Genomic DNA, 20187 nt, shown 5'->3' with positions numbered 1-20187 from the left:
TTCACTGTACTCAACACATGATTAAAAATACCAAGGAATATTAATAGTAACTCCAAAAGCTATTAGAAGATGATACAAAACATTACAAATACAAAATTAAACATTAATGGGATAAAGAATGCCATAAAAAGAACTTTCCTCAGTATTCCCTTTGAAGATAGAAAAACACACCCAACATTTTAAATTATATTCCTCAAATGCCCCTAACTGATAAGTAACTACTGCAAAATATGTTTATATGTGCCTCAGAGAATTTTAAGTGTAATCATCTCCTTGCTTGATTTTCCCCGCTTTACATCTATGGATAAAAGTTTCTGGGAGAAAATGTGGCAAGAACTCAGAGAGAGAATCCTTTCTTCATTGTGTTTATTCGTTAGACTTAAACAGACTACTGAGCATTTCAATCAAACACAAAAAGGAAAATAATTCTATATTTCATTGAAAAACATTCATTTTTTTAAAAGTAGAAAAGCTTCCAGTGTATTTATAAAGAGCATCATTTGGGTGATTAGTAAATGTAAAAGGAAAATGAAGCACTTTACACAAATGAGAACATCTGCAGTCACCTCAAGAATGATGAAATTATGGGGTCATCAATCCTCATGCTTCAGGGGCATGGGCCAATCACCAGCTGGAAGAGAGAAGATATTCCCCTAATGGTTGTAGCATTCCAAAATATTATCAATAAATTCAGATTTGTAATTCCCTTTAAGTATAATTCACGGTGTGGCTTTGAAGTACATTATAAAATACTCCAACATAAGGGGAACATCTTCAACAGCCTCCCAAAAATATTTTAGAGAAATGAATTCCAATCTCAGAGAAGGTATACAGAATGTCATATAAGTTTCACAATGACTATTTGAAGTTTTTTTTCACACCGAACAGTAGAATAAACTTTATTTAATGAGTGAACAAAGGGAAAATATAAGCTTGGGTTCAAATCGTAGCTTCACCAATATTTGATCTTGAGTAGTTACTCTACTGTTTTTTCTTATACTCCAGTTTTCTGACCTGTAAAATGTGGGGAACTGCACCTGCCTATTCTCATTATAGGGACTGAACCAAGTAATGCATTTAAATAAATTTGACTGGAACATGGAGCCTTCTCAACAGATAGCAGCTCCTAGCAGTGAATGATTTAGCTAATTTCAGACCAAACCGAACTAGCCATTAAATTATCTCAAGATAGTTCATAAGAGATTAAATCTTTGTGTTTTTACTATGTTCTAAATCTAGATTGTACTGAGGCTATTTGTGAACCTGATGCTATTGTACCATTAGACATTCTCCCAGACCATTCTTTCCTTTGAATTAAGCAATGCACTCTGCTAATAAGCAGACCTCTTCATGGTATATTTTGATTAGCAAAGTCCTGGCTCATAGAATCTTACCTTGCTGGTCCAAGGCTACTTGTGCCAAATGCGTACAAAATCCATGAAAGGACTGTAACTTACAAGGGTACTGGTGATCCTTTCTAATAGTTTCTTTTTTTTTTTTATTAACAACTTCCATGATTATAAAAAATATCCCATGGTAATCCCCTCCCTCCCCCCATAGTTTCTTAACTAACTACTTGACATGAGCAAATTCTCTTTGGACTTATATGTCACATGCACCCTGCAAAATACAGATAACACCCCTACCACACTTGAAAGCATTTGATGCTTATAAATAAGCTGCCTATATCATTGGAAGCTCTGGTCTCAACTAATTACACACCAGGTTACAAATAAACCCTGTAGCATTTGTGACTAACATGGTTTTAAATACCAATGTGAATTTCACCCACACAGTGATAAACTATTGTCATTGCAACTGAAAAAGATATTGGCAAAATAATCTAATTTATTGCACTATTTCCCCATGGGAAGAATTTTAGAAAGAGCTTTTTATCTAGGCAACAATGTGATTTTAAATTATAAACGTAGCTAATCATGTTATCTTCTCTGGAAGTTGGAAATTCAAAAAATTTCTTAGAACTTGGAAAAGAATTTTTGTCATTTACTTATGAATCACCCAGCCAGTCAGTCATGTATTCTTTCAAATAAATTACTTCCTTGGAATATCACTTGATTCAAAGATATCCCCCCCCCCCTCTCTCTTCATAGTAAGGATTTCTCAAGCAAGGGTCAGGACCCCATCACCTCGAGCAATGGGACTCACTCCTACCCCTCCCCCACCCGCCATCTCCATCAGCAACAAAAAGAAATCCCCCTTTTAGAAGCTATGGTAGAGTCTCTGGGCATGTGACATTGGGTAATGACTGGAGTCAAACATTGAGAATCCGCAGTCCTCCAGTGATTCATTCACACAGTTAAAAGATAGGCCCTCTGAAACTGACAAAACTACTCCTGCCTCAACCCAAGCAGCGTTCCTGGGGCCTCGTGCAATTTCCAGCCAGGTGCACCTAGGATGAGCGCCCAGCTTTGGGAGTCAGGGAGGGTGACCGGCAAGAAGGCACGTTCACACTACACTGCATGGAGGCCTCCGCGTTCAGCCTGCAAGTAAAGCATGAACAAGAAGGTAGCATAGGTTTGAACAAATGCTGCGCCTTTACCTCGGTGACCTGACGCCAGCTAGGAGATGGACACTATGGATCCCCCTTTGGAGGGGCTGCAGGGACTAAGAAGCTATGGAGATTGTAGCCATGGCGCCCTCAGACTTCCCGGATGCGGGAACTCCAGAGGCCGACTTCATCAGCTTCTTGGAGCGGGGGAGGTGCTGTGTGTGTGGGGGGGGGGGGCACCCAAAGGTTTCCAGGAAGGCCGGGGGAGGGGGGTGACGCCTGGTAAGGAAACCAGCAACCCGAGGACAAGGAGCATCCTCGGCCCTCAGCACCTCTCGCCCACGTAGGGTCGGCCGGGAGTCCAGAGCTGGAAGCCAAACAGCAAGATGCTGGCAAGAGGCATCAGCGGCTCTGCCAGCCCACTCACCGCGGGGAGGGGTTTCTCACGCCCCCTGCTCCAGAGCTCTGACAGCCCTGGAGGTCGGAAGGAAGCGGGGCCCTGGATGAGTCATCTCCCCCAACCCCAATCCCTCCTTCCTGGCGCCCTAAGCCTCCGCGCCAGCCCCCCCTCCCGATATTATGCAGCCACCAGCGAGCCAAGTCTCCCCGCTCCAGTCACAGACTTCTTCACAGAACCCCCTGTGGCCTGCGGAGGGAAGGAGACCGGCAGGACGTGCAGCCAATGAGAGCTCAGCTCTCTCTCCCGCTGTCCAATTAGCATCGGCTCCCCGGCGGGGCGGGGCGGGGCTGGGAGGGGGGCGGTCCCGAGTTGGCGCGCCGCGCGGAGGCTCCGCGGCTCCCAGTGCGAGCGCTTCCCTGGGAGTCGGCGCCGAGGCGACGCGGGAAGGCGCCCACCGTTGCCGCCGCCTCTACCGCCTCTGGCTGTAGGTGCCGGAGACTACAGGCCTGCCGCGGGGCAGCTCACCAGCTCAGACACCAGCTGCTGCAGCCGCCGCTGCCTCCCTTCCAGCCAGGTCCCCATGGAAGAGATGGAAGAAGAGTTAAAATGCCCCGTGTGCGGCTCCTTCTACCGGGAGCCCATCATCCTGCCCTGCTCTCACAACCTGTGTCAGGCATGCGCCCGCAACATCCTGGTCCAAACCCCGGAGTCCGAGTCCCCGCAGAGCCGTCGGGCCTCGGGCTCTGGGGTCTCCGACTATGACTATCTGGACCTGGACAAGATGAGCCTGTACAGCGAGGCGGACAGCGGCTACGGCTCCTACGGAGGTTTCGCCAGCGCCCCCACAACCCCGTGCCAGAAGTCCCCCAACGGTGTCCGGGTCTTTCCTCCGGCTATGCCGCCACCGGCCACCCACCTGTCACCGGCCTTGGCCCCGGTGCCCCGTAACTCCTGCATCACCTGTCCCCAGTGCCACCGCAGCCTCATCCTGGACGACCGGGGCCTCCGCGGCTTTCCCAAGAACCGTGTCCTCGAAGGGGTCATTGACCGCTACCAACAGAGCAAGGCTGCGGCCCTCAAGTGCCAGCTCTGCGAGAAGGCACCCAAAGAAGCCACCGTCATGTGTGAACAGTGCGATGTCTTCTACTGCGATCCTTGTCGCCTGCGCTGTCACCCGCCCCGGGGGCCCTTAGCTAAACACCGCCTGGTGCCCCCGGCCCAGGGTCGCGTGAGTCGGCGGCTGAGCCCGCGCAAGGTCTCCACCTGCACAGACCATGAGCTGGAGAACCACAGCATGTACTGCGTGCAGTGTAAGATGCCCGTGTGTTACCAGTGCCTGGAGGAAGGCAAACACTCGAGCCACGAAGTCAAGGCTCTGGGGGCCATGTGGAAACTGCACAAGGTGAGTCCTTAGAAAGCCACCTCCTCTTCACTCCCCGCGTCCCGGACCCTCCAGTTTGGGACCTGACAGTCTCGTTCCCCGCCCCCCATCATCACCCTTGTGCTCCACAGCGCATCCCAGCGGCAGCGCAGTGCGCCTGCCTTCAGTGTGGGCCTCGGGTCTGGTGCATTGCAGGAGGCTCTGGGGACCCTCGCCGCCACAGTGAATGAAGTTGACTGTCTCCGGAGAGTTGTTGCCGGGAGACCTTCAGAGAGGCTTTGTCTCCGGGGTTGTGCTGTTTGGGAGTTGAGCACAGGGCGCCCCCCTCTACCCCCTCGGGTCTGCAGCAGGCAGTGGGGCAAAGCACGACGAAAGCCTGGCAGAGGCGTGCCAGTGCTGACGGCGGCCTGGCGGGCTGAGAGCGGAGCGGAGGGGTCGGGGTCGTGCGGACCGCTGGGGGCTGTCGTGGCAGCACCGGCAGACGCTGTGAGAGGCACCGCGGGGGCGGGGAGGGAGAGAGCGAGGGACGCCGCGGGCGGAATACTGATGAGTCTGCGCTGGGCCAGCCCTGGCGCTCTCGCCCGAGGAGAGCAGGTCTGGGTGCCTAGAACTTGAGAGGAAAAGTGGGAGAGAGAAAGAGAGAGAGAGCGTTCTCTCTTGGCAACACTAGTGCAGGCTTGGCCTTGACCCTCGGGAAAGGGGTCCTAAGGGAAGAGTAGAAGGACCACAGTGTTGAGCGGTCACATCCTGAAAGGGAGGCAGGCAGGTACCCCATAGCCCACCCCCCACACACACACACAAGCCACCAAGCCACCCACACCCCTGTTTGTCCGAGATTCAGACCTTTTCCCCTACAGGGATTGTATGTACAAACTTTGAAAGTCCTGTTCCCAGTTAGATGTTTCTGGTCCCTTTTGATGGTGTCTTCACCAGGGCTACTAAAAACAGTGTCTCTAACATGTCATGTTTCTCAAACATCCTGTTGGCTTCCCAGACCATCCTTAGATTCACTGGACCTGTTTAACTCATTGTCTCCCTCCCCGCCCCCCCCCCCCCCCCCCCCCCCCGCCTCACTCCTTTTGCCCAAGCCAAGTTGTGGCTCTTGCTGTTCTTCAGTCAACACCAGAGACCCGCCCTTTGTCCTGGGTGTTCGTCCCCTCCCCTAGAAACTCTTTCCAGATGCCTGGTTATGTTGACTCCCTCCTTTACCTCCTTCCATCTTTACTCAGTCCTGAGCTGTCAGGGCCCAGGCTTTTCTCCATGAAGGCCACCTGCCTCAGACACCCCCAGTTCCTTCCCTGCTTTCTTTTTGTCAGTAGGAATTATCATTCTAATGCGCTAGCATGTCACATGTTATCATGCTAGTTTTCTATTTATCTATTGCTTCCTCACATACAGGAAATACACATCATGAGGAGAGATCTTTAGAATATTGTGCCCACATTGCTCAGGAGGAAAGGATTGTTACTTTGCAAGGATGTGCTTAAATTGAACTTTGCTTTTAAAATAATCCACTGGGCAGGGTTGGGGGGAATGTGGAGGGCAGGATTGTTGAGGAGAGTTTTCTTCGCATCACTGAGTTGCCATCCAAGGATGAGGGGCAGTGAGGATGGCATGTAGTTCTAAGCTGTGTTTCCCAGCATTCTTTGGAAATTAGAAAGGCTAACTTTGAGAGGTCTGACTCTGAGGTTAAGGCTGCAACAAGCATAATTTAACAGATATATAAAACACATGCGACCATTTTCAGCAATCATCCAAGGGTTGGATGCATCCCAATTGAGTGAGGTCCATCAGTACTCTCACATATAATCTGCTGAACGATAGTAGTAACAACAAGAACTAACTTGCCCAAATTTAAACACCACTGGGCACACACCACTTTTCAAAAACACCTTAATTTGTACTGTTGAAAATCACATTTAATTTTTGAAAGTTTGAAAACTTTAGTTCACGGTCAATTTTTTTCTTCATACTATATTCTATTCTCAAACTGCTAACTATAGTCTGAATATAGTTGAAGTAGGACTCAAACATCCTACAAGGTAAAAAATTAATCGCTGTTTCTGGGTAAAGAGCTTAAAAGAGCTACGTTCTAATCAGGATGATCCAAACTACAGCATGACTTTCCTGTGAAGAAAGAGCTATGCTTTATTTCTAAAGACCAAAATGAACATTGAAGTCTCTGCTAAGTCCCATATAAACCTGTTATGTTAAACCATTTGTTTTTCAATAATGGAAATTGTGAGTAGACACTATGATGTTAACAAGGTTGAAATTTTGATATTTGCTTAAAAAAGAAAAATGTTAAAGAAAATGAGACATGGTATAAATTGGCTAGAAGACCATTTATTTTATATTTTTGTACATTTTCTCCAAATAAGTAGGTATGATTTCTTCAGTCAATGTCAAAATAATCAAATGGCCTAGAAAAATTAGGCAAAAGGACGACAGATTTTAATATTCAGTTGTCATCTGTTAGATGAACAACAAACATTATTCCCCAGCCTTATTTCCTTAATAAGATGTGTTAATGCTCCATTTTCTGTAGCCTATGTCCTAATTAATGATCTCTCTCTCTCCACAAGTGCTCATCGGCCAGAATTGCATTACACTGCAAAACAAAGGATTATGCCCAGTTCTCATAAAGTTGGGCAATTATCAACACGGGCTGAAAGTTTTGATTAATATTCCACAATATTCATCATTTCTTCTGAGGAAGAAAAACCCTGTGAATGAGTATTCATTAGGATTAGTCGTCAGCTGACACACTCAGGGCACAATGGCTGGCTTATTTTTAAGTAGTTTTAATAACTGGTTAAAATATTTTAGTTGTCATCTAACCAAATTACATTTTCCAGGTATTTGTGACCTTCAAAGTCCCTGGAAAGTAGTAATGCATGAGTTAGTCATGCAATCCAAATATTGGTTGCAGTTTTTATCTAGTATCATTAATTGCTGCACTTCTCTAAGTCTTCTCTAAGTTTAAAAACTTGGAACACAAAAATGATTTTGTAGACATTTTAAAATGGGCATTTGGAACCATTGTTAGCACTTTGCAAAGTTAAGGAGTATTCTTTTCTTAATCTTAGTATTGCTCTTGAATTCTTGATGTTTTAACAGTTACTGGACCAGAATAGATTTGTAATCATTCTTTTGAGTGTGTGCTGGTAAGAAAAGATTTTCTTTTCCCTTTTGTACTAAACATGAAGTATTCATTCTGAATCTTGTCTAAATTATTATTTACTCTTGCCTTCTTTTTTTTAGAAATTTAGATTCATTTATCTGTGCTTTCCGAAATGGGTCTCATATAGCCCAAGCTGACCTTGAATTCTTTGTGTAGTTAATGATGACTGTGAATTCCTTATTGTCCTGCCTCCACCTCCCAAGTACCTGCTTTTTTTAAAATGAACATTTGCAACTTAATCATTCAGACATAAATTGTCACTAAGTTATTTAATTTCCAACGTATTCTGAAAAAAAGCCACTTGATGGTATGATGGGATCTCTTCAAGTATTTGTGTGGCAATACATGTTAGATGGAGACACCAAGATGATACATGGTTGACTGCCTATCATAGTGTATTTTAATCTATAAATTCCTATAGTCAGTGACATAGGAAGTCTACAGCCATGCTTTTTCCCCCCTCCTTACCTTTCCTTTATTTGTAGTACATTCAGAACATTCTGTGTGCATTGTAAACATTCATACAAGTCTTAGGAGATCGTTACCAAGCAGAGAACTTTTCTCCTTAGCACCAAGACACAATAAAAGTGCAGAGGCCAGAAGGCTCAGGTTTCAGAAACAACAGTGCAGCTTACTCCCAAGACCATGCAAATCCATCCCTTTATTTCCCACCCACAAGGATGCAAAAGCTAAAATATTTGGCAAACATCCTTCAAATGTTTATAATTTGCCAATTTCAGGCTAATTCTATTTCTGTTTATGAAAAAGAAGTTAATTTCTTTCTAGTCAACAAAGATTATATGAAAAAATCTCATCCCCCATGTGGGCTGCTTTACTTGCTCCTTTTGGAGCACCAAGCTGCTTTGGAATGTGCCTAATAGTGAGCCAGCCTTACTTCCCATGGGCCCAGAAGGAATAGCCAATTGAATTCCATTCAAAGAATGTGAAGAAATGCACGACCCATATACCTCAACAAGGAGGGGCCAATGGGGAGGGGGTAGGTCACAGATGAGCCTAATAATGGTACCAAACTGACTGTATTTCCTGAATACAAAACTAATTTATAAAAAAATAAAATAAATAATAAAAAAACAAAGAATGTGAAGATTACCCAGAGATTTATATATTAAGCAAAGGTATATTGTTTTTGCAGGACAAAGCTGAAATGCTAACTGATGACTCCATTATTTTTGTATTTTTTAGTGTGTTCATCAACTATATAAGCTAATGAACTTTTCAATATGTATATACAGGTATGAATTTTGAGTATACGCTCTCTAAAATGCTTTAAGTATTTTTTACATTTTTATTTTGAATATGTATATTATTTGCATATATATAAGAAGATAATATCTAGTATCTAACTCTTAACCCAAAATTCATTTCTGTTGTAATACCTTATTCACATATGTTGAAGATAATTGTATATGACATTTAAAAATCATTTATTTGAAAGAGAGAAAAAGAGGCAGAAAGAGAGAATGGGCATGCAAGGACCTCTAGCAGCTGCAAACGACCTCCAGATGCATGTGCCACCTTGTGCATCTGGCTTTCATATGTCCTGGGAAATCAGAGCTGGGTTCTTTGGCTTTGTAAGCAAGTGCATTAACTGCTAAGCCATCTCTTTGGCCCTATATGACATTTTTAGTGTGCAGTGTTTTCACTGAGACTTGACACATGAAGATAGGAGCTCTTCACTTGTGGCATGATGGTGTACATACTAAAACAGTTGGATTTTGAAGCATTTCATATTTTGGATTTTCAGCATTAGTGATGTTCAACTTATATATTTGATGTCCAAAGAAGAATAGATTATGTGATAAATATTTAACATGTGATAATTTCATGAGCAAAGTGACATTAAATAATATAATTTTTTAAAAAGTTTTATCAGAGTCTTAGTCGTAAAGAATAGGCACTCACTAAGTGATCTAGGAGGAATTACTAGGAAGTAAAACAAAAATCCACATTCCAGGAGAAAGGAACTGGAAAGGCAGAGTTCACTCTGTCAGTCAGCTTGGTCAAAGTTATGTGTAATAACAACCTACAAATCTCAGTACATTCTAGCAACAGCATCTAATTTCTTACTTCTCATGTCAGCCATCACTGAGAATCTTTTTTTTTTTTTTACTAATTTGTGATTTTTTTTTTTTTTTTTTTGCCACTTTCAACTAAGAAGTCCTGGGTTATAAAATATAAAAGGGCAAGCCAGGTGTGGTGGTGCACGCCTTTAATCCCAGCACTCGGGAGGCAGAGGTAGGAGGATCGCCAAGAGTTCAAGGCCACCCTGAGACTACAGAGTGAATTCCAGGTCAACCTGAGCTAGAGTGAGACCCTACCTCGAAAACCAAACAACAACAACAACAAAATAAAAAACCAAAATATAAAAGGACAGGAATTAAGACATGTAACATAATAACAATTTGTATTGAAGATTCTAATGGTTATTAGTTTTAGGTATTATCTCTGGAATACTAAGAAGGCCGCTTTTTGATGCCATAAATACAAATAAAGAGGCAGTTTTGGCTCAATGAAGCAAAACTGATATCCATCACTGACAATTTAACTGGCCTATTGGCTGATTTCTTCAGCTGTTTTTATTGCAAAATTGCTTGCAAAAGAGGCCAAAAGGAATCTTGATTTAAACCAACTCTAGTTAACTTACTGTATGTCCTGTTGGTACTTTTTTTTTGGGGGGGGGTCTTTTGAAGTAGGGTCTCGCTCTACCCCAGACTGACTTGGAATTCATTATGTAGTCTCAGGGTGGCCTCGAACTCATGGCTATCCTCCTACCTCTGCCTCCTGTGTGCTGGGATTAAAGGTGTGCACCACCACGCCTGGCTATGATGGTACTTTGGAGAACAATAAACCGCACAGGGAGGCATAGAAATCAAATTTCTGTCAATAATCAAGCTTGTTGGATTCTAAGGGCAAGAAATCTCTGGATATATATATTCAGACATATAGATTCTGAAGTGTGTGTGTATGTATGTATATATATATATATATATGTATGTGTATATATATATATATATTTGTTATATATATATATATATATATATATATATATATATATATATATATTTGTTTAGAATTTATTATACTTTCATTTACACTTTAGGTCAAAATTTCTCATATTTCCAGTAATGAGTTTGAGTCTTTCTATTCTAAACACACTCTTGGTTGTTCACATTGAATAATACCAAAACATTATAATATTATGTGGTAGTCCTCCTTTATCTACACTTGAACTTTTTCAGTTACCTGAAGTCAACCAGGGTCCACAAATATGAAATGGAAAGTAACAGGAATAAGCAATTTGCGAATTTTAAATAGTTTACCATTATAGCTGGCATAATGAAATCTTTTGCCATACTGCTATGTCCTGCCCAGGATGTGCATCACCCAGTGTATTCACTCTGTATACACTATTCACTATTCACTATTCACCTATTGGTTACTTAGTAGCTATCTCAATATTAGATCCACTGTTACGTTTAAGTTTAAGAAGTTGTAGGAATCCAGTTTCAGAACAGGTAACTGCCCTGCTTTTTACCATGCATATTAAAGCATATGTGAGCTAGGCAAGGTTATGGTTATGGAATGAATTTAAGCTCTGTCCAATAAAATTGTTTCATATGTCTTGCTGCTATGATTTGAGTGCTCCCCCCCAAAGTCTATGTATTGGGAACTTTATCCCCAGTGCAAAGGTTTGAGAAGTGGACCTTTAAGAGGTGGTTAGGTCAGGGGGTGCTGTCTTCATGAGTGGACCAATGCCATGATGAAGGGAGCCAGGCTAGTTGGTGAGTTCCTGATAAGAGGATGAGCTTGCCCCTGCTCCTGCTCACCACACGATGTATTCTACTGTTATAATGCAACAGAAGGCCCCAGCCAGATGTAATCCCTTAATCTTTAACTTCTCAGACTCCAGAACTGTGAGCCAAATGCATTTTTGTTCATTGTAAGTTCCCCAGTCTGTGGTATTTTGTACAGCAGCACTAAACAGACTAAGACACTTGCCTCAGATCAGAGCTGCATGTTTTTGCTAACAGCTCTGATCAAAGAAGAAACTGTTCCTTACAGGCTTTGCTGTGCAAAGAGAATGAATGCTAAACATTGTTTTTTGGTGTGGGAACAGCCACCTTCTGCAAGCAGTCAGGAGTCATAGACAGTTAATTCTTCTCTACTGCTGATTTATTCTCTCAAAGCTGACTTTCCGGCCTGATGGCTACAATTCAGCTTTCTTAGGATTCTTGTTCAAAAATTCGTTATTCTTTCTTTCTTTGCAGTCTGCGTTTTGAGAGGTAACTGACAACATGCACTCATTACTCTACCCCATGCTCCAAGAAGAGCCTGAGAGAGGATAACAGTGTTCTAAGCATCCATGTATATCAGTCTAAGGCATTGTCTATCCTCTGAACAAAAGCATCTTACCAAGCAGGGTGAATATGGCTCTCAGCAATTAAACTCTCCCTAAAGTAGGCTCTGTGATTTAATAGCAGACAAAAATCTTAGATAGTCAAAGTCAAACAGGACTCTAACATAAGTACTTTTTTTTTTTTTTAGTTAAGCCCAACAAACTGGCCTTTTTTTTTTTTAATACAAGGGGATGCAGAGAATTTGTGCCCCAGGGCCTCTAGCCACTGTAATCAAACTCCAGAAACATGTGCCACCTTGTGCATATGTGCAACATTTCATGCTTATGCCACCTTGTGCATCTAGCTTACGTGGGACCTGGAGAGTCTAACATGGGTCCTTAGGCTTCACAGGCAAACTCCATAACTGCTAAGCTATCTCTCCATTCCCATACACGACTTTTTTATGGTTTGTACTTTAGTTTCTTTTCATCACTGCAAATTATAAGGAGCTGATTATAGCATAGGTAGATGGCTACTGTTAATACTATTGTTGATGATAGTTGCTCCTTTGCCAAGACACAGTAGTTCAGGAAACTGATAAAAAGTTGTGCTGTTTCTGCTCTGTTGTCACCTTGTATCTCACACCATGAAGTATTATTACCCCAAGAGCATTGTAGTCACACAAAGCCAGCTATACAATTGGATATCTATCCAATTCAGTGTATCTTACACAGCAAAAATAAATCCATGGTGCTTCTAACAGTCAGCTGTTATTGGCCTTATTAACTATCAGTCATCCAGCCAAGACTTAGCAAGAAAATATGATAAACAGCTTTGGCACATAATCAATGTGGAAGATGCATGATGCTTGTAAGCTATCTGGGGAATCTGGGTATTTCCTGCCATTATGGAAGTGAATCTATCATTGATGGAGCCAAAACATTACTTAATAGTAAATAAAAGTTTCTCCACATTATACTGTGGAATACTGAAACTTGTGAGGTCGCTTACTCTGATTTGGAGGCATCAGTTCACCTCATTTTTTTAAGGTATAACTCATATATCAAAATTCACCCTTTAAATTATATAATTCAGTAGTTTTTTAGTGCGTTTGCTCACATATGCAATCAGCACCACAATGAAATTCTAGTATCTTTTCATCACTCAGAAGCCCTCTGGGACAACCAAGAGTTCTTTTTCCTTTTGGTCCCTTGACACACATGCCAAGGTGGTCAGATGACAGGTCTGTATTGTTATGTGTCTACCACTTTATGGGGTCCAGGAGAGGGAGTTGTACCTTTTCATCTGTTTGGTGTGTTTTATAGGTTCTTGGGTCTGATTTTTCTGATATGTGATCCTATAGTTGCATTTTACTTTGATAAATTTCTAGGGTGACACTTTCTCCTTTTAGGAATAAGTCTCTTATCAGTCAGTGCCTTGTGGGTGATGCCAGGCAGGTGGTTATTTATGTGACCACAGAGGTGCAGAGTCATTCTCCATCATCAAAAAGGAGTCAAAAACTGTTGTCAGGCTGGAGAGATGGCTTATCAGTTAAGGCTCTTGCCTATAAAGCCTAAGGACCAGTGCCTTACTCTCTATATCTCACATGAGCCAGATGCACAAAGGTGAGACAAGTGCAAGGTCACACTAGTGGTGCACGCATCTGGAGTTCAACTGCAGTGGCTGATGCCCTGGCACAACAATTCTCTTATCTTTCCTCTTTCTTTCTTTCTTTCTTGCCCCCTGTAAAAAACTTTGTTGAGTGGAGTCCCTCGGGCAAGGCACCATCTGAAAAAACACTGTTTTACATCATATGGAGTAACTTCTGCTTCCAGGTTACAGCTAGATCTCAACGCTGACAAATAGGAGAGCTGGGAAGTTCTAGAGCAGAAGGAGGAGACCATTTACTACCAAGCCCCTGGATATTGCCCTGTTATTACCCTATGTTCCTCTTCTGACTTTGCTAATGACACCATAATGGTCCAGTACTTGGTTTCTAGTCCCTAAGGTTTATTGTTGTGGTATTTAAAAAGTCACCTGAGGGTGTCATAATGCAGGGTTATACCCTTACACTTAAAAGTTATAAACTGATAAAATTGAGCACTGAGCTTAGTGCTCATTTGTAAGCTCCCTCCCAAGTCAGAAAAATAAATCAAACACTTCATTAAATTATCAAAGCCAGATAGTACCTCTCACAAAAATAAAATCTTTGTTTTATGGAATCTATATTAAGAATTTTCAATATCCACAGGGCTGTATTTCTGTGTTTTAAAAAAGTAAGAGTGTGTGTGTGTGTGTGTGTGTGTGTGTGTGTGTGTGTGTGTTGCAAACTAATGGCCTGAGAGTTCTGGATTCTCCTGGATCTACCTCCTATTCTCCTAGGTAAGTTGCGATCACAGATGCATCTCCCATTTTGCATGTGGCTTTACATGGCTGCTGAGAAACATTGAGCTTAGTTCAGAAGATTTTATAAGCAAGTGCCTTTAACTACTGAGCTATCTCCCCGGCCCCCACAGGACCATCTTTCATTGCTTCTCTCTGTGTATTCCTATTCAAAGATGCTCAATAGGGACAGCTTTTCTCCTTTTGGTATACTCTTATGACTCCAGACACCTGTAATTACAAATGTTGGTTTTTCTGTTATTTCACGTCGACAACTATTAGTGTTTAACTTTGTTTTCTGTCTTTAAGGGAAAAGTGCATGTGTACCCCATTAAATTGATGTCAGTTCATTATAAATAATATAATTTTTTTAACACTGGGTCTTACACTACTCTTCAGTCCTTCTCTTGTTTCCCCTGTGGTCCTCTAAGAATCTCCTGGATTCTGCCTACTATCTGCAAGTCAGCTTGTAGCCTTCCTACTGCAATGTGTGGTTGCAGTTTTGTAATGCTAGGAGTCAACCAGGTGGTGTTGTTCTCATTCATCAACTGGGGATCAAGCATTCAGAACACATGAGTTTATGGGGAATACCAATTCAAACCACCACCCCAGGGCTACAAGCATGCTATGCAAGTGCTGCACTACTGAACTAGGCTCCCAGCCTAGCACGCCCTCCTCAGCCATTGCTAGAGCTTTCTTTCATTGGTAGGTGGCCCAGTCAGCTCAGCCAGCTCCTGAGCCTTGACCAGGAACTGCTGGGGTGACTATCTGTCCAGCCCATTTAGTTGATGCATCCTCTGCTTTCACTCAGACACTCGCTTTCCCAACCTGGCTTCATTCCCACTGAAGGTCCCAGTGTTGACAGCTCCTCAAATCACATCTCCCGTGTAGCAGCTTTAGGGCTGGCACTGATCCCAACAATAGATTATTGTAATGTATTTGGCCAACAACATGTAATGATTAAATAAAATTATAGCATACACATTTGGGTTGTGTTAAAATGTGCTCATGTAAGGCTTCTTTTGAAAGGTGTCATAAAGTGATTTGACAAGATGCAACACAGAATCTATTAGCACATAGCCACTACTGAAGTGAGATAGAACAGAATTTTTTGCGGGGGATGATGGTATTAGGGATTTAACCCAAAGTCTGATGTTTGGTAGGTAAGGGCTCTTACCACTGACCTGCAGCTCCAGCCATTTTTTTCCTTAATTTGGAGACAGGATTATGCTAAATTACCCAGGCTATTCTCTAATTCATAATCTTCCTCTTGCCTTATTCATTTCAGTAGATGGGACTACCGGGCTGCAACATTGTGGCAGTTTGAATGTAGAATGTCCCACATGGGTTTAGGTGTTTGAATCCTTGATCCCCAGTTGGTGGCACTGTTCAAGAAGTTTGTGGAGCTTTTGAAAAGTGAAGACTTTGGGGCTGGAGAGATGGCTTAGCGATTAAGGCATTTGTCTGCAAAGCCAAATGATCCTGGTTCAATTGTCCAGGGCCCATGTAAGCCAGATGCACATGGGGGCACATGCATCTGGAGTTCATTTGCAGTGGCTGAAGGCCCTGGCGTGCCATTCTCTCTCTCAAATAAACATATATATATATGTATGTATGTTTGGTTTTTCGAGGTAGGATCTCACTCAAGGTCAGGCTGACCTGGTATTCACTATGTAGTCTCAGGGTGGCCTCAAACTCGTGGCAACCCTCCTACCTCTGCCTCCCGAGTGCTGGGATTAAAGGTGTGCACTACCATGCCTGGGTCCTTAGGCTTTGCAGGCAAGCACTTTAGCTACTAAGCCATTTCCTCAGACCTCTAATTTATTGTAATTTTTATTTATTTACTTGGGAGAGAAAGAGGCATATTGAGAGAGAGAGAGAGAGATTAGGCATACCAGGGCCCTCAGCCTCTGCAAATGAACTCCAAACACATGAGCCACCTTGTGCATCTGGCTTACCTGGGACCTGGAGAATCAAACCTGGGTCCTTTGGCTTTGTAGACAAGTGCCTTAACTGCTGAGCCATCTCTGTAGCCCTAATTTCATTTTCAAATACTTATTGTTATTTATATTTATAGTTTACAACATTATACATAGTATAAACGTAGATAGTAATGGTTACTGTAGAATATCAGATTACTATACCTATAGCATTTTACATAGTTACTTTTTGTGTGGAAAAAAGCAGCTAAAATCTACTCATCTAACAAGTCTGTGATAAAACACACCTTTTAAAATATTTTATTTATTTATTTATTTATTTATTTATTGGGCAGAGAGAGAGAGAGAGAGAGAGAGAGAGAGAGAGAGAGAGACAGGTACAAAGAGAGAATGGGAACATCTGGGCCTCCAACCACTGCAAACAAACTCCAGACACATGTGCTACCTTGTGCATTTGGCTTATGTGGGTACTGGGTAATTGAACCTGGGTCCTTAGACTTTGCAGGAAATCTTCTTAATTGCTAAGCCATTCCTCCAACCCCCTAGCCTTTTAAAGCTATAGTTCTCATGTTGTACTTTTGATCCCTAAACTCAATTATCCCATATATCTACTGTGCTATATCATTTGATCTACATATTATTTCACTCACCATAGTAACCACTTTTATTCCCTATTTCTGTATATTTAACTTTTAAAATTTTACCTGTGATAATGCAATATACTTCTTTTTGTGTCTATTTTATTTCACTTAGAGTAATGTCTACAATACTATCCATCATGTGGCTGAGAGTATTCCTCTGTGTGTGTGTGTGTATACATCACATTTTCTGTTTCTATTCACTCATCAATAGCTTATTTTCATATCTTGGTAATTGTGGATTCCAGAGAGCTTTTAGAAAAAATTATTTAATTAGCATCTCAAAATATTGGCATAGAATGTACAAATATTGAATTTGAAAATTAATTTAGTGTTTGTTCATATTTCCTGATGTTTTCCATTAATTAAATCATATTTATCAGGGGCATACTATCCTCATTAAAGTTTTTCTTATCCTCCTGTTCTTTAATCTTCGTAGGCATGTGGGTCTCTGTTAAGAGTCTATACTGAAACTGAGTGAGGCTCTTCCTGTTGTTAATTCAAGTTTAGGTTCTGGTGCTAAGACTTTTTAGCAGGTTCATTCATCTGCTAATGGGCTGGGTAGTTGGCTAAGCGGATAATGCATGAGTACCTGAGTTTGGATCCCCAGAATCCACATGAATCTGATGCTATATATAGCAGGCATCTGTAATCCTCACATGTCTACAAGGTGGGATGAGGAGATATGAGAATCCTCTGGAAGCTTGTGAGCCAACTAGCTTAGTAAACCCAATGGTAAAGGAGAGACTCTGCTTCAAACAATGTTGAAGGTCCTCTAACTAACAGCTGAGGTTGTCCTCTGAGTGCCACACTCCTGCTGTGGCATGCATGTGCCCATACTAACACACATGCTCATGTGCATATGTACATACACATGCACACAAGAGAGAGAAGTTATGCAACAAGGAAGATTTCTAGTGTGACTACATAAGCAAAACACATTGACATGCCCAGGAAGAGGAAAGGATAATGCTTACATGAAATATGGTGTATGACCATTTTCATTTCCAGGTGCCTCTGAGAACTGGTTCTTATAATATTGAAATTGAGGTCATGGAACAACTGTTGCTGTAACAGAACTTGCTGGATGCACTTCGCTATAGGATGTGATCTCATATTCATGTTTTTCTCACTGTGAACTTCTGGTTTAACAGAGAAGCTCTTTAGAATCAGGTTGGTGGGACTTAGTATATATTGAAGCTGAGACCAATGCCCAGGGCTCAAGTTTGACAGGTCATGGCCATCTCACCACAAGCCACAAAATGTTTTAGTTTGGCTGCCAGGTCACCTTTAGGAAGCATGTAACTTCAACCACCAGTCTCCTAAATGCAGTTGGTTACTGGTTACTTATTCCATTATGCAGTAGCTATATTTATGTTTTATTAGCTGAGTACAAATTACAACAAACATTTTGACACTGTACATAAGCTAGGAAAACTGAGATACACAGCAGGAATTCAAATAAGCACACAAGGTAGTAGAATGAACATGCAGAGCTTTGTAATGTTGTCTTCTGGACATGAAGAGACTGTTGCATTCGTGACCTTACAGTGGCTGTCATTACCTGCACAGTATTGGGCCCATCAACATTTCAACATGGATGATGGTGGGCAGAAAGCAAAATGACATCAAGATAGAAGAGGCAGCCTGGGCTAAAGCAAGTCTTCATCTCAAAAAACTTAAAAAAAAAAAAAAGATAGGAAGAGGACTAACTATGTACCCATATGAAAATTGTCAATATAATTTTCCAGTATAAAAAAGAAGTCTTTGGTTAAGCCCTTTAATGCAAGTGCTAAAATCAGACTTAGGGCCAAAAGACCAGAGTGCCAATGAAGAAGACTTTTCCAGATAAGCCTTTGTGAAGACTGCCACATGGTATCAGGCAGCTTTCCAGTATAGTACTAGGAAAGCTGGCTTCTACTACTGGGTCTGCTACATTCAGGAAACACAATGGAGGGGTCTAGAATATAGGCCTAATAGGTTTTGGAGAGGAATAGTGTGTGATATTGGATAAATTTCTTCTCTCTATGCTTCAGTTTTCTCATCTGTGAAATGGGAATCCTAACAGAACCTACCTTCAGAGATTGCTATTAGGATGAGAGAAACCTATGATTTGAATGCATGGGTATCCATTATCAAAGGCATTGCATAAACTGAATCAGATTTTAAAGGCATGACAGACATTTTCCATATAAAGAAATCTTTACTGCATTTTTCAAGTGTAAATGCACATGGTGAATCCACATTGCCTAGATTCTAGGACACTAAGAAATCCATAATAGACTTTAATTATTTTCCTGAGAAGAAATAATAAATAGGGGGAAAGCTTCAAAAGAAGAATTGTGATGCACACCCCACTTCTGGATATATTAACATGGAGAGGAGTGGTTTTGGGCATCCATCAAGGCATCTGAAGTTGCAGTGAACTAAAGGGAGAGAAAAAGCAGGGGTCTCAGTGTTTGAGGCCCATAGGAATCCTACATCTACCTTCTTAGACAAACGCACTTAATTCCTCTGGACCTTCAGCTTCTTGTTGTGAAATAAGGATTCAGGATCAGGTGAGAACTAAGTTCTCAGTCAGTGGTAAGTTTAATTAGGATGAGCATGCATTGGTGTTTCTCTGATTTGGTGCTACACAAGTCTCTTAGATAAAGCCGCCTGCTGCCTGCTGCTGGCGCCTTTGTGAAGACGCCCTTCACATCTCCTCCTGTTTGAAGTTCCTCAGCAGGGGCTTCAACATTTTAGGATCAAAGGATGATGGACAAGTCAGCTATAGCTTCTTCTGTTCCCTTCCTTGGAAGTGTCCTCTGGGGCTCTATAGCCCTGTTCATTCTGTGTCAGTGAGAAGAGACCAGAGCAGGCAGAGTGACAGCCAGGTGCAGAGAGGAGGTCACATCCTGACTGGCTTTGAACTTGCTTCTCCATTCAATTCCCAAGAAGTTACCTACAGGCTGATCATTAATGACCCTAACAATCCTATAATATGGACCATACCCATGGCCATTTCCTTATAGGGGAAAAAAGCAGTGTACTGGGGAGTCAAAAAGGAATTTAAAAGCTCTTTTTGACTATTTCCTTCCTAGTAAGTGATTAGAGTGAGAATCTTAGAGAAAAGGTGAAAACAAAATGCATAGATATGTTTTTGTCCTCCCTCTCTCTCTCTCTCTCTCTCTCTCTCTCTCTCTCTCTCTCTCTCTCTGAGCAGGAGAGTTTTGAGGACTGAATTGGGGTTGAACCTGGCATGAATTTCTTTATCTCAGAACACAAACCACAGTTTGATGCTGAACTAAGATAATAATGTGATCTTCATGGTGTCAGGTGCCTTTCACGTCAAGTGATCACTACATTCTTTCCCTATACAGGAGAAACAGATGTTTGGGGGTTTGATGGTCTCC

At 42.0% G+C, this 20187-nt stretch overlaps 1 protein-coding gene across 1 annotated transcript in view; it reads left to right on the top strand.

Moving 5' to 3' along the window:
* The first annotated feature begins 3314 nt into the window (after positions 1-3314).
* Trim9 (tripartite motif containing 9) overlaps positions 3315-20187 on the top strand; it is a 95905-nt gene continuing 79032 nt past the window's right edge. Inside the window, 1 exon segment of the mRNA XM_045154332.1 lies at positions 3315-4311. Coding sequence (XP_045010267.1) covers positions 3490-4311 — 822 coding nt within the window. The 5' untranslated portion in view covers positions 3315-3489.

The sequence above is a fragment of the Jaculus jaculus genome, chromosome 7, assembly GCF_020740685.1.
Source record: "Jaculus jaculus isolate mJacJac1 chromosome 7, mJacJac1.mat.Y.cur, whole genome shotgun sequence".
In the NCBI taxonomy this organism is placed as follows: domain Eukaryota; kingdom Metazoa; phylum Chordata; class Mammalia; order Rodentia; family Dipodidae; genus Jaculus; species Jaculus jaculus.
Note: the sequence above shows the minus strand (reverse complement) of the source record. Positions and strands in the feature narration are given on the sequence as shown.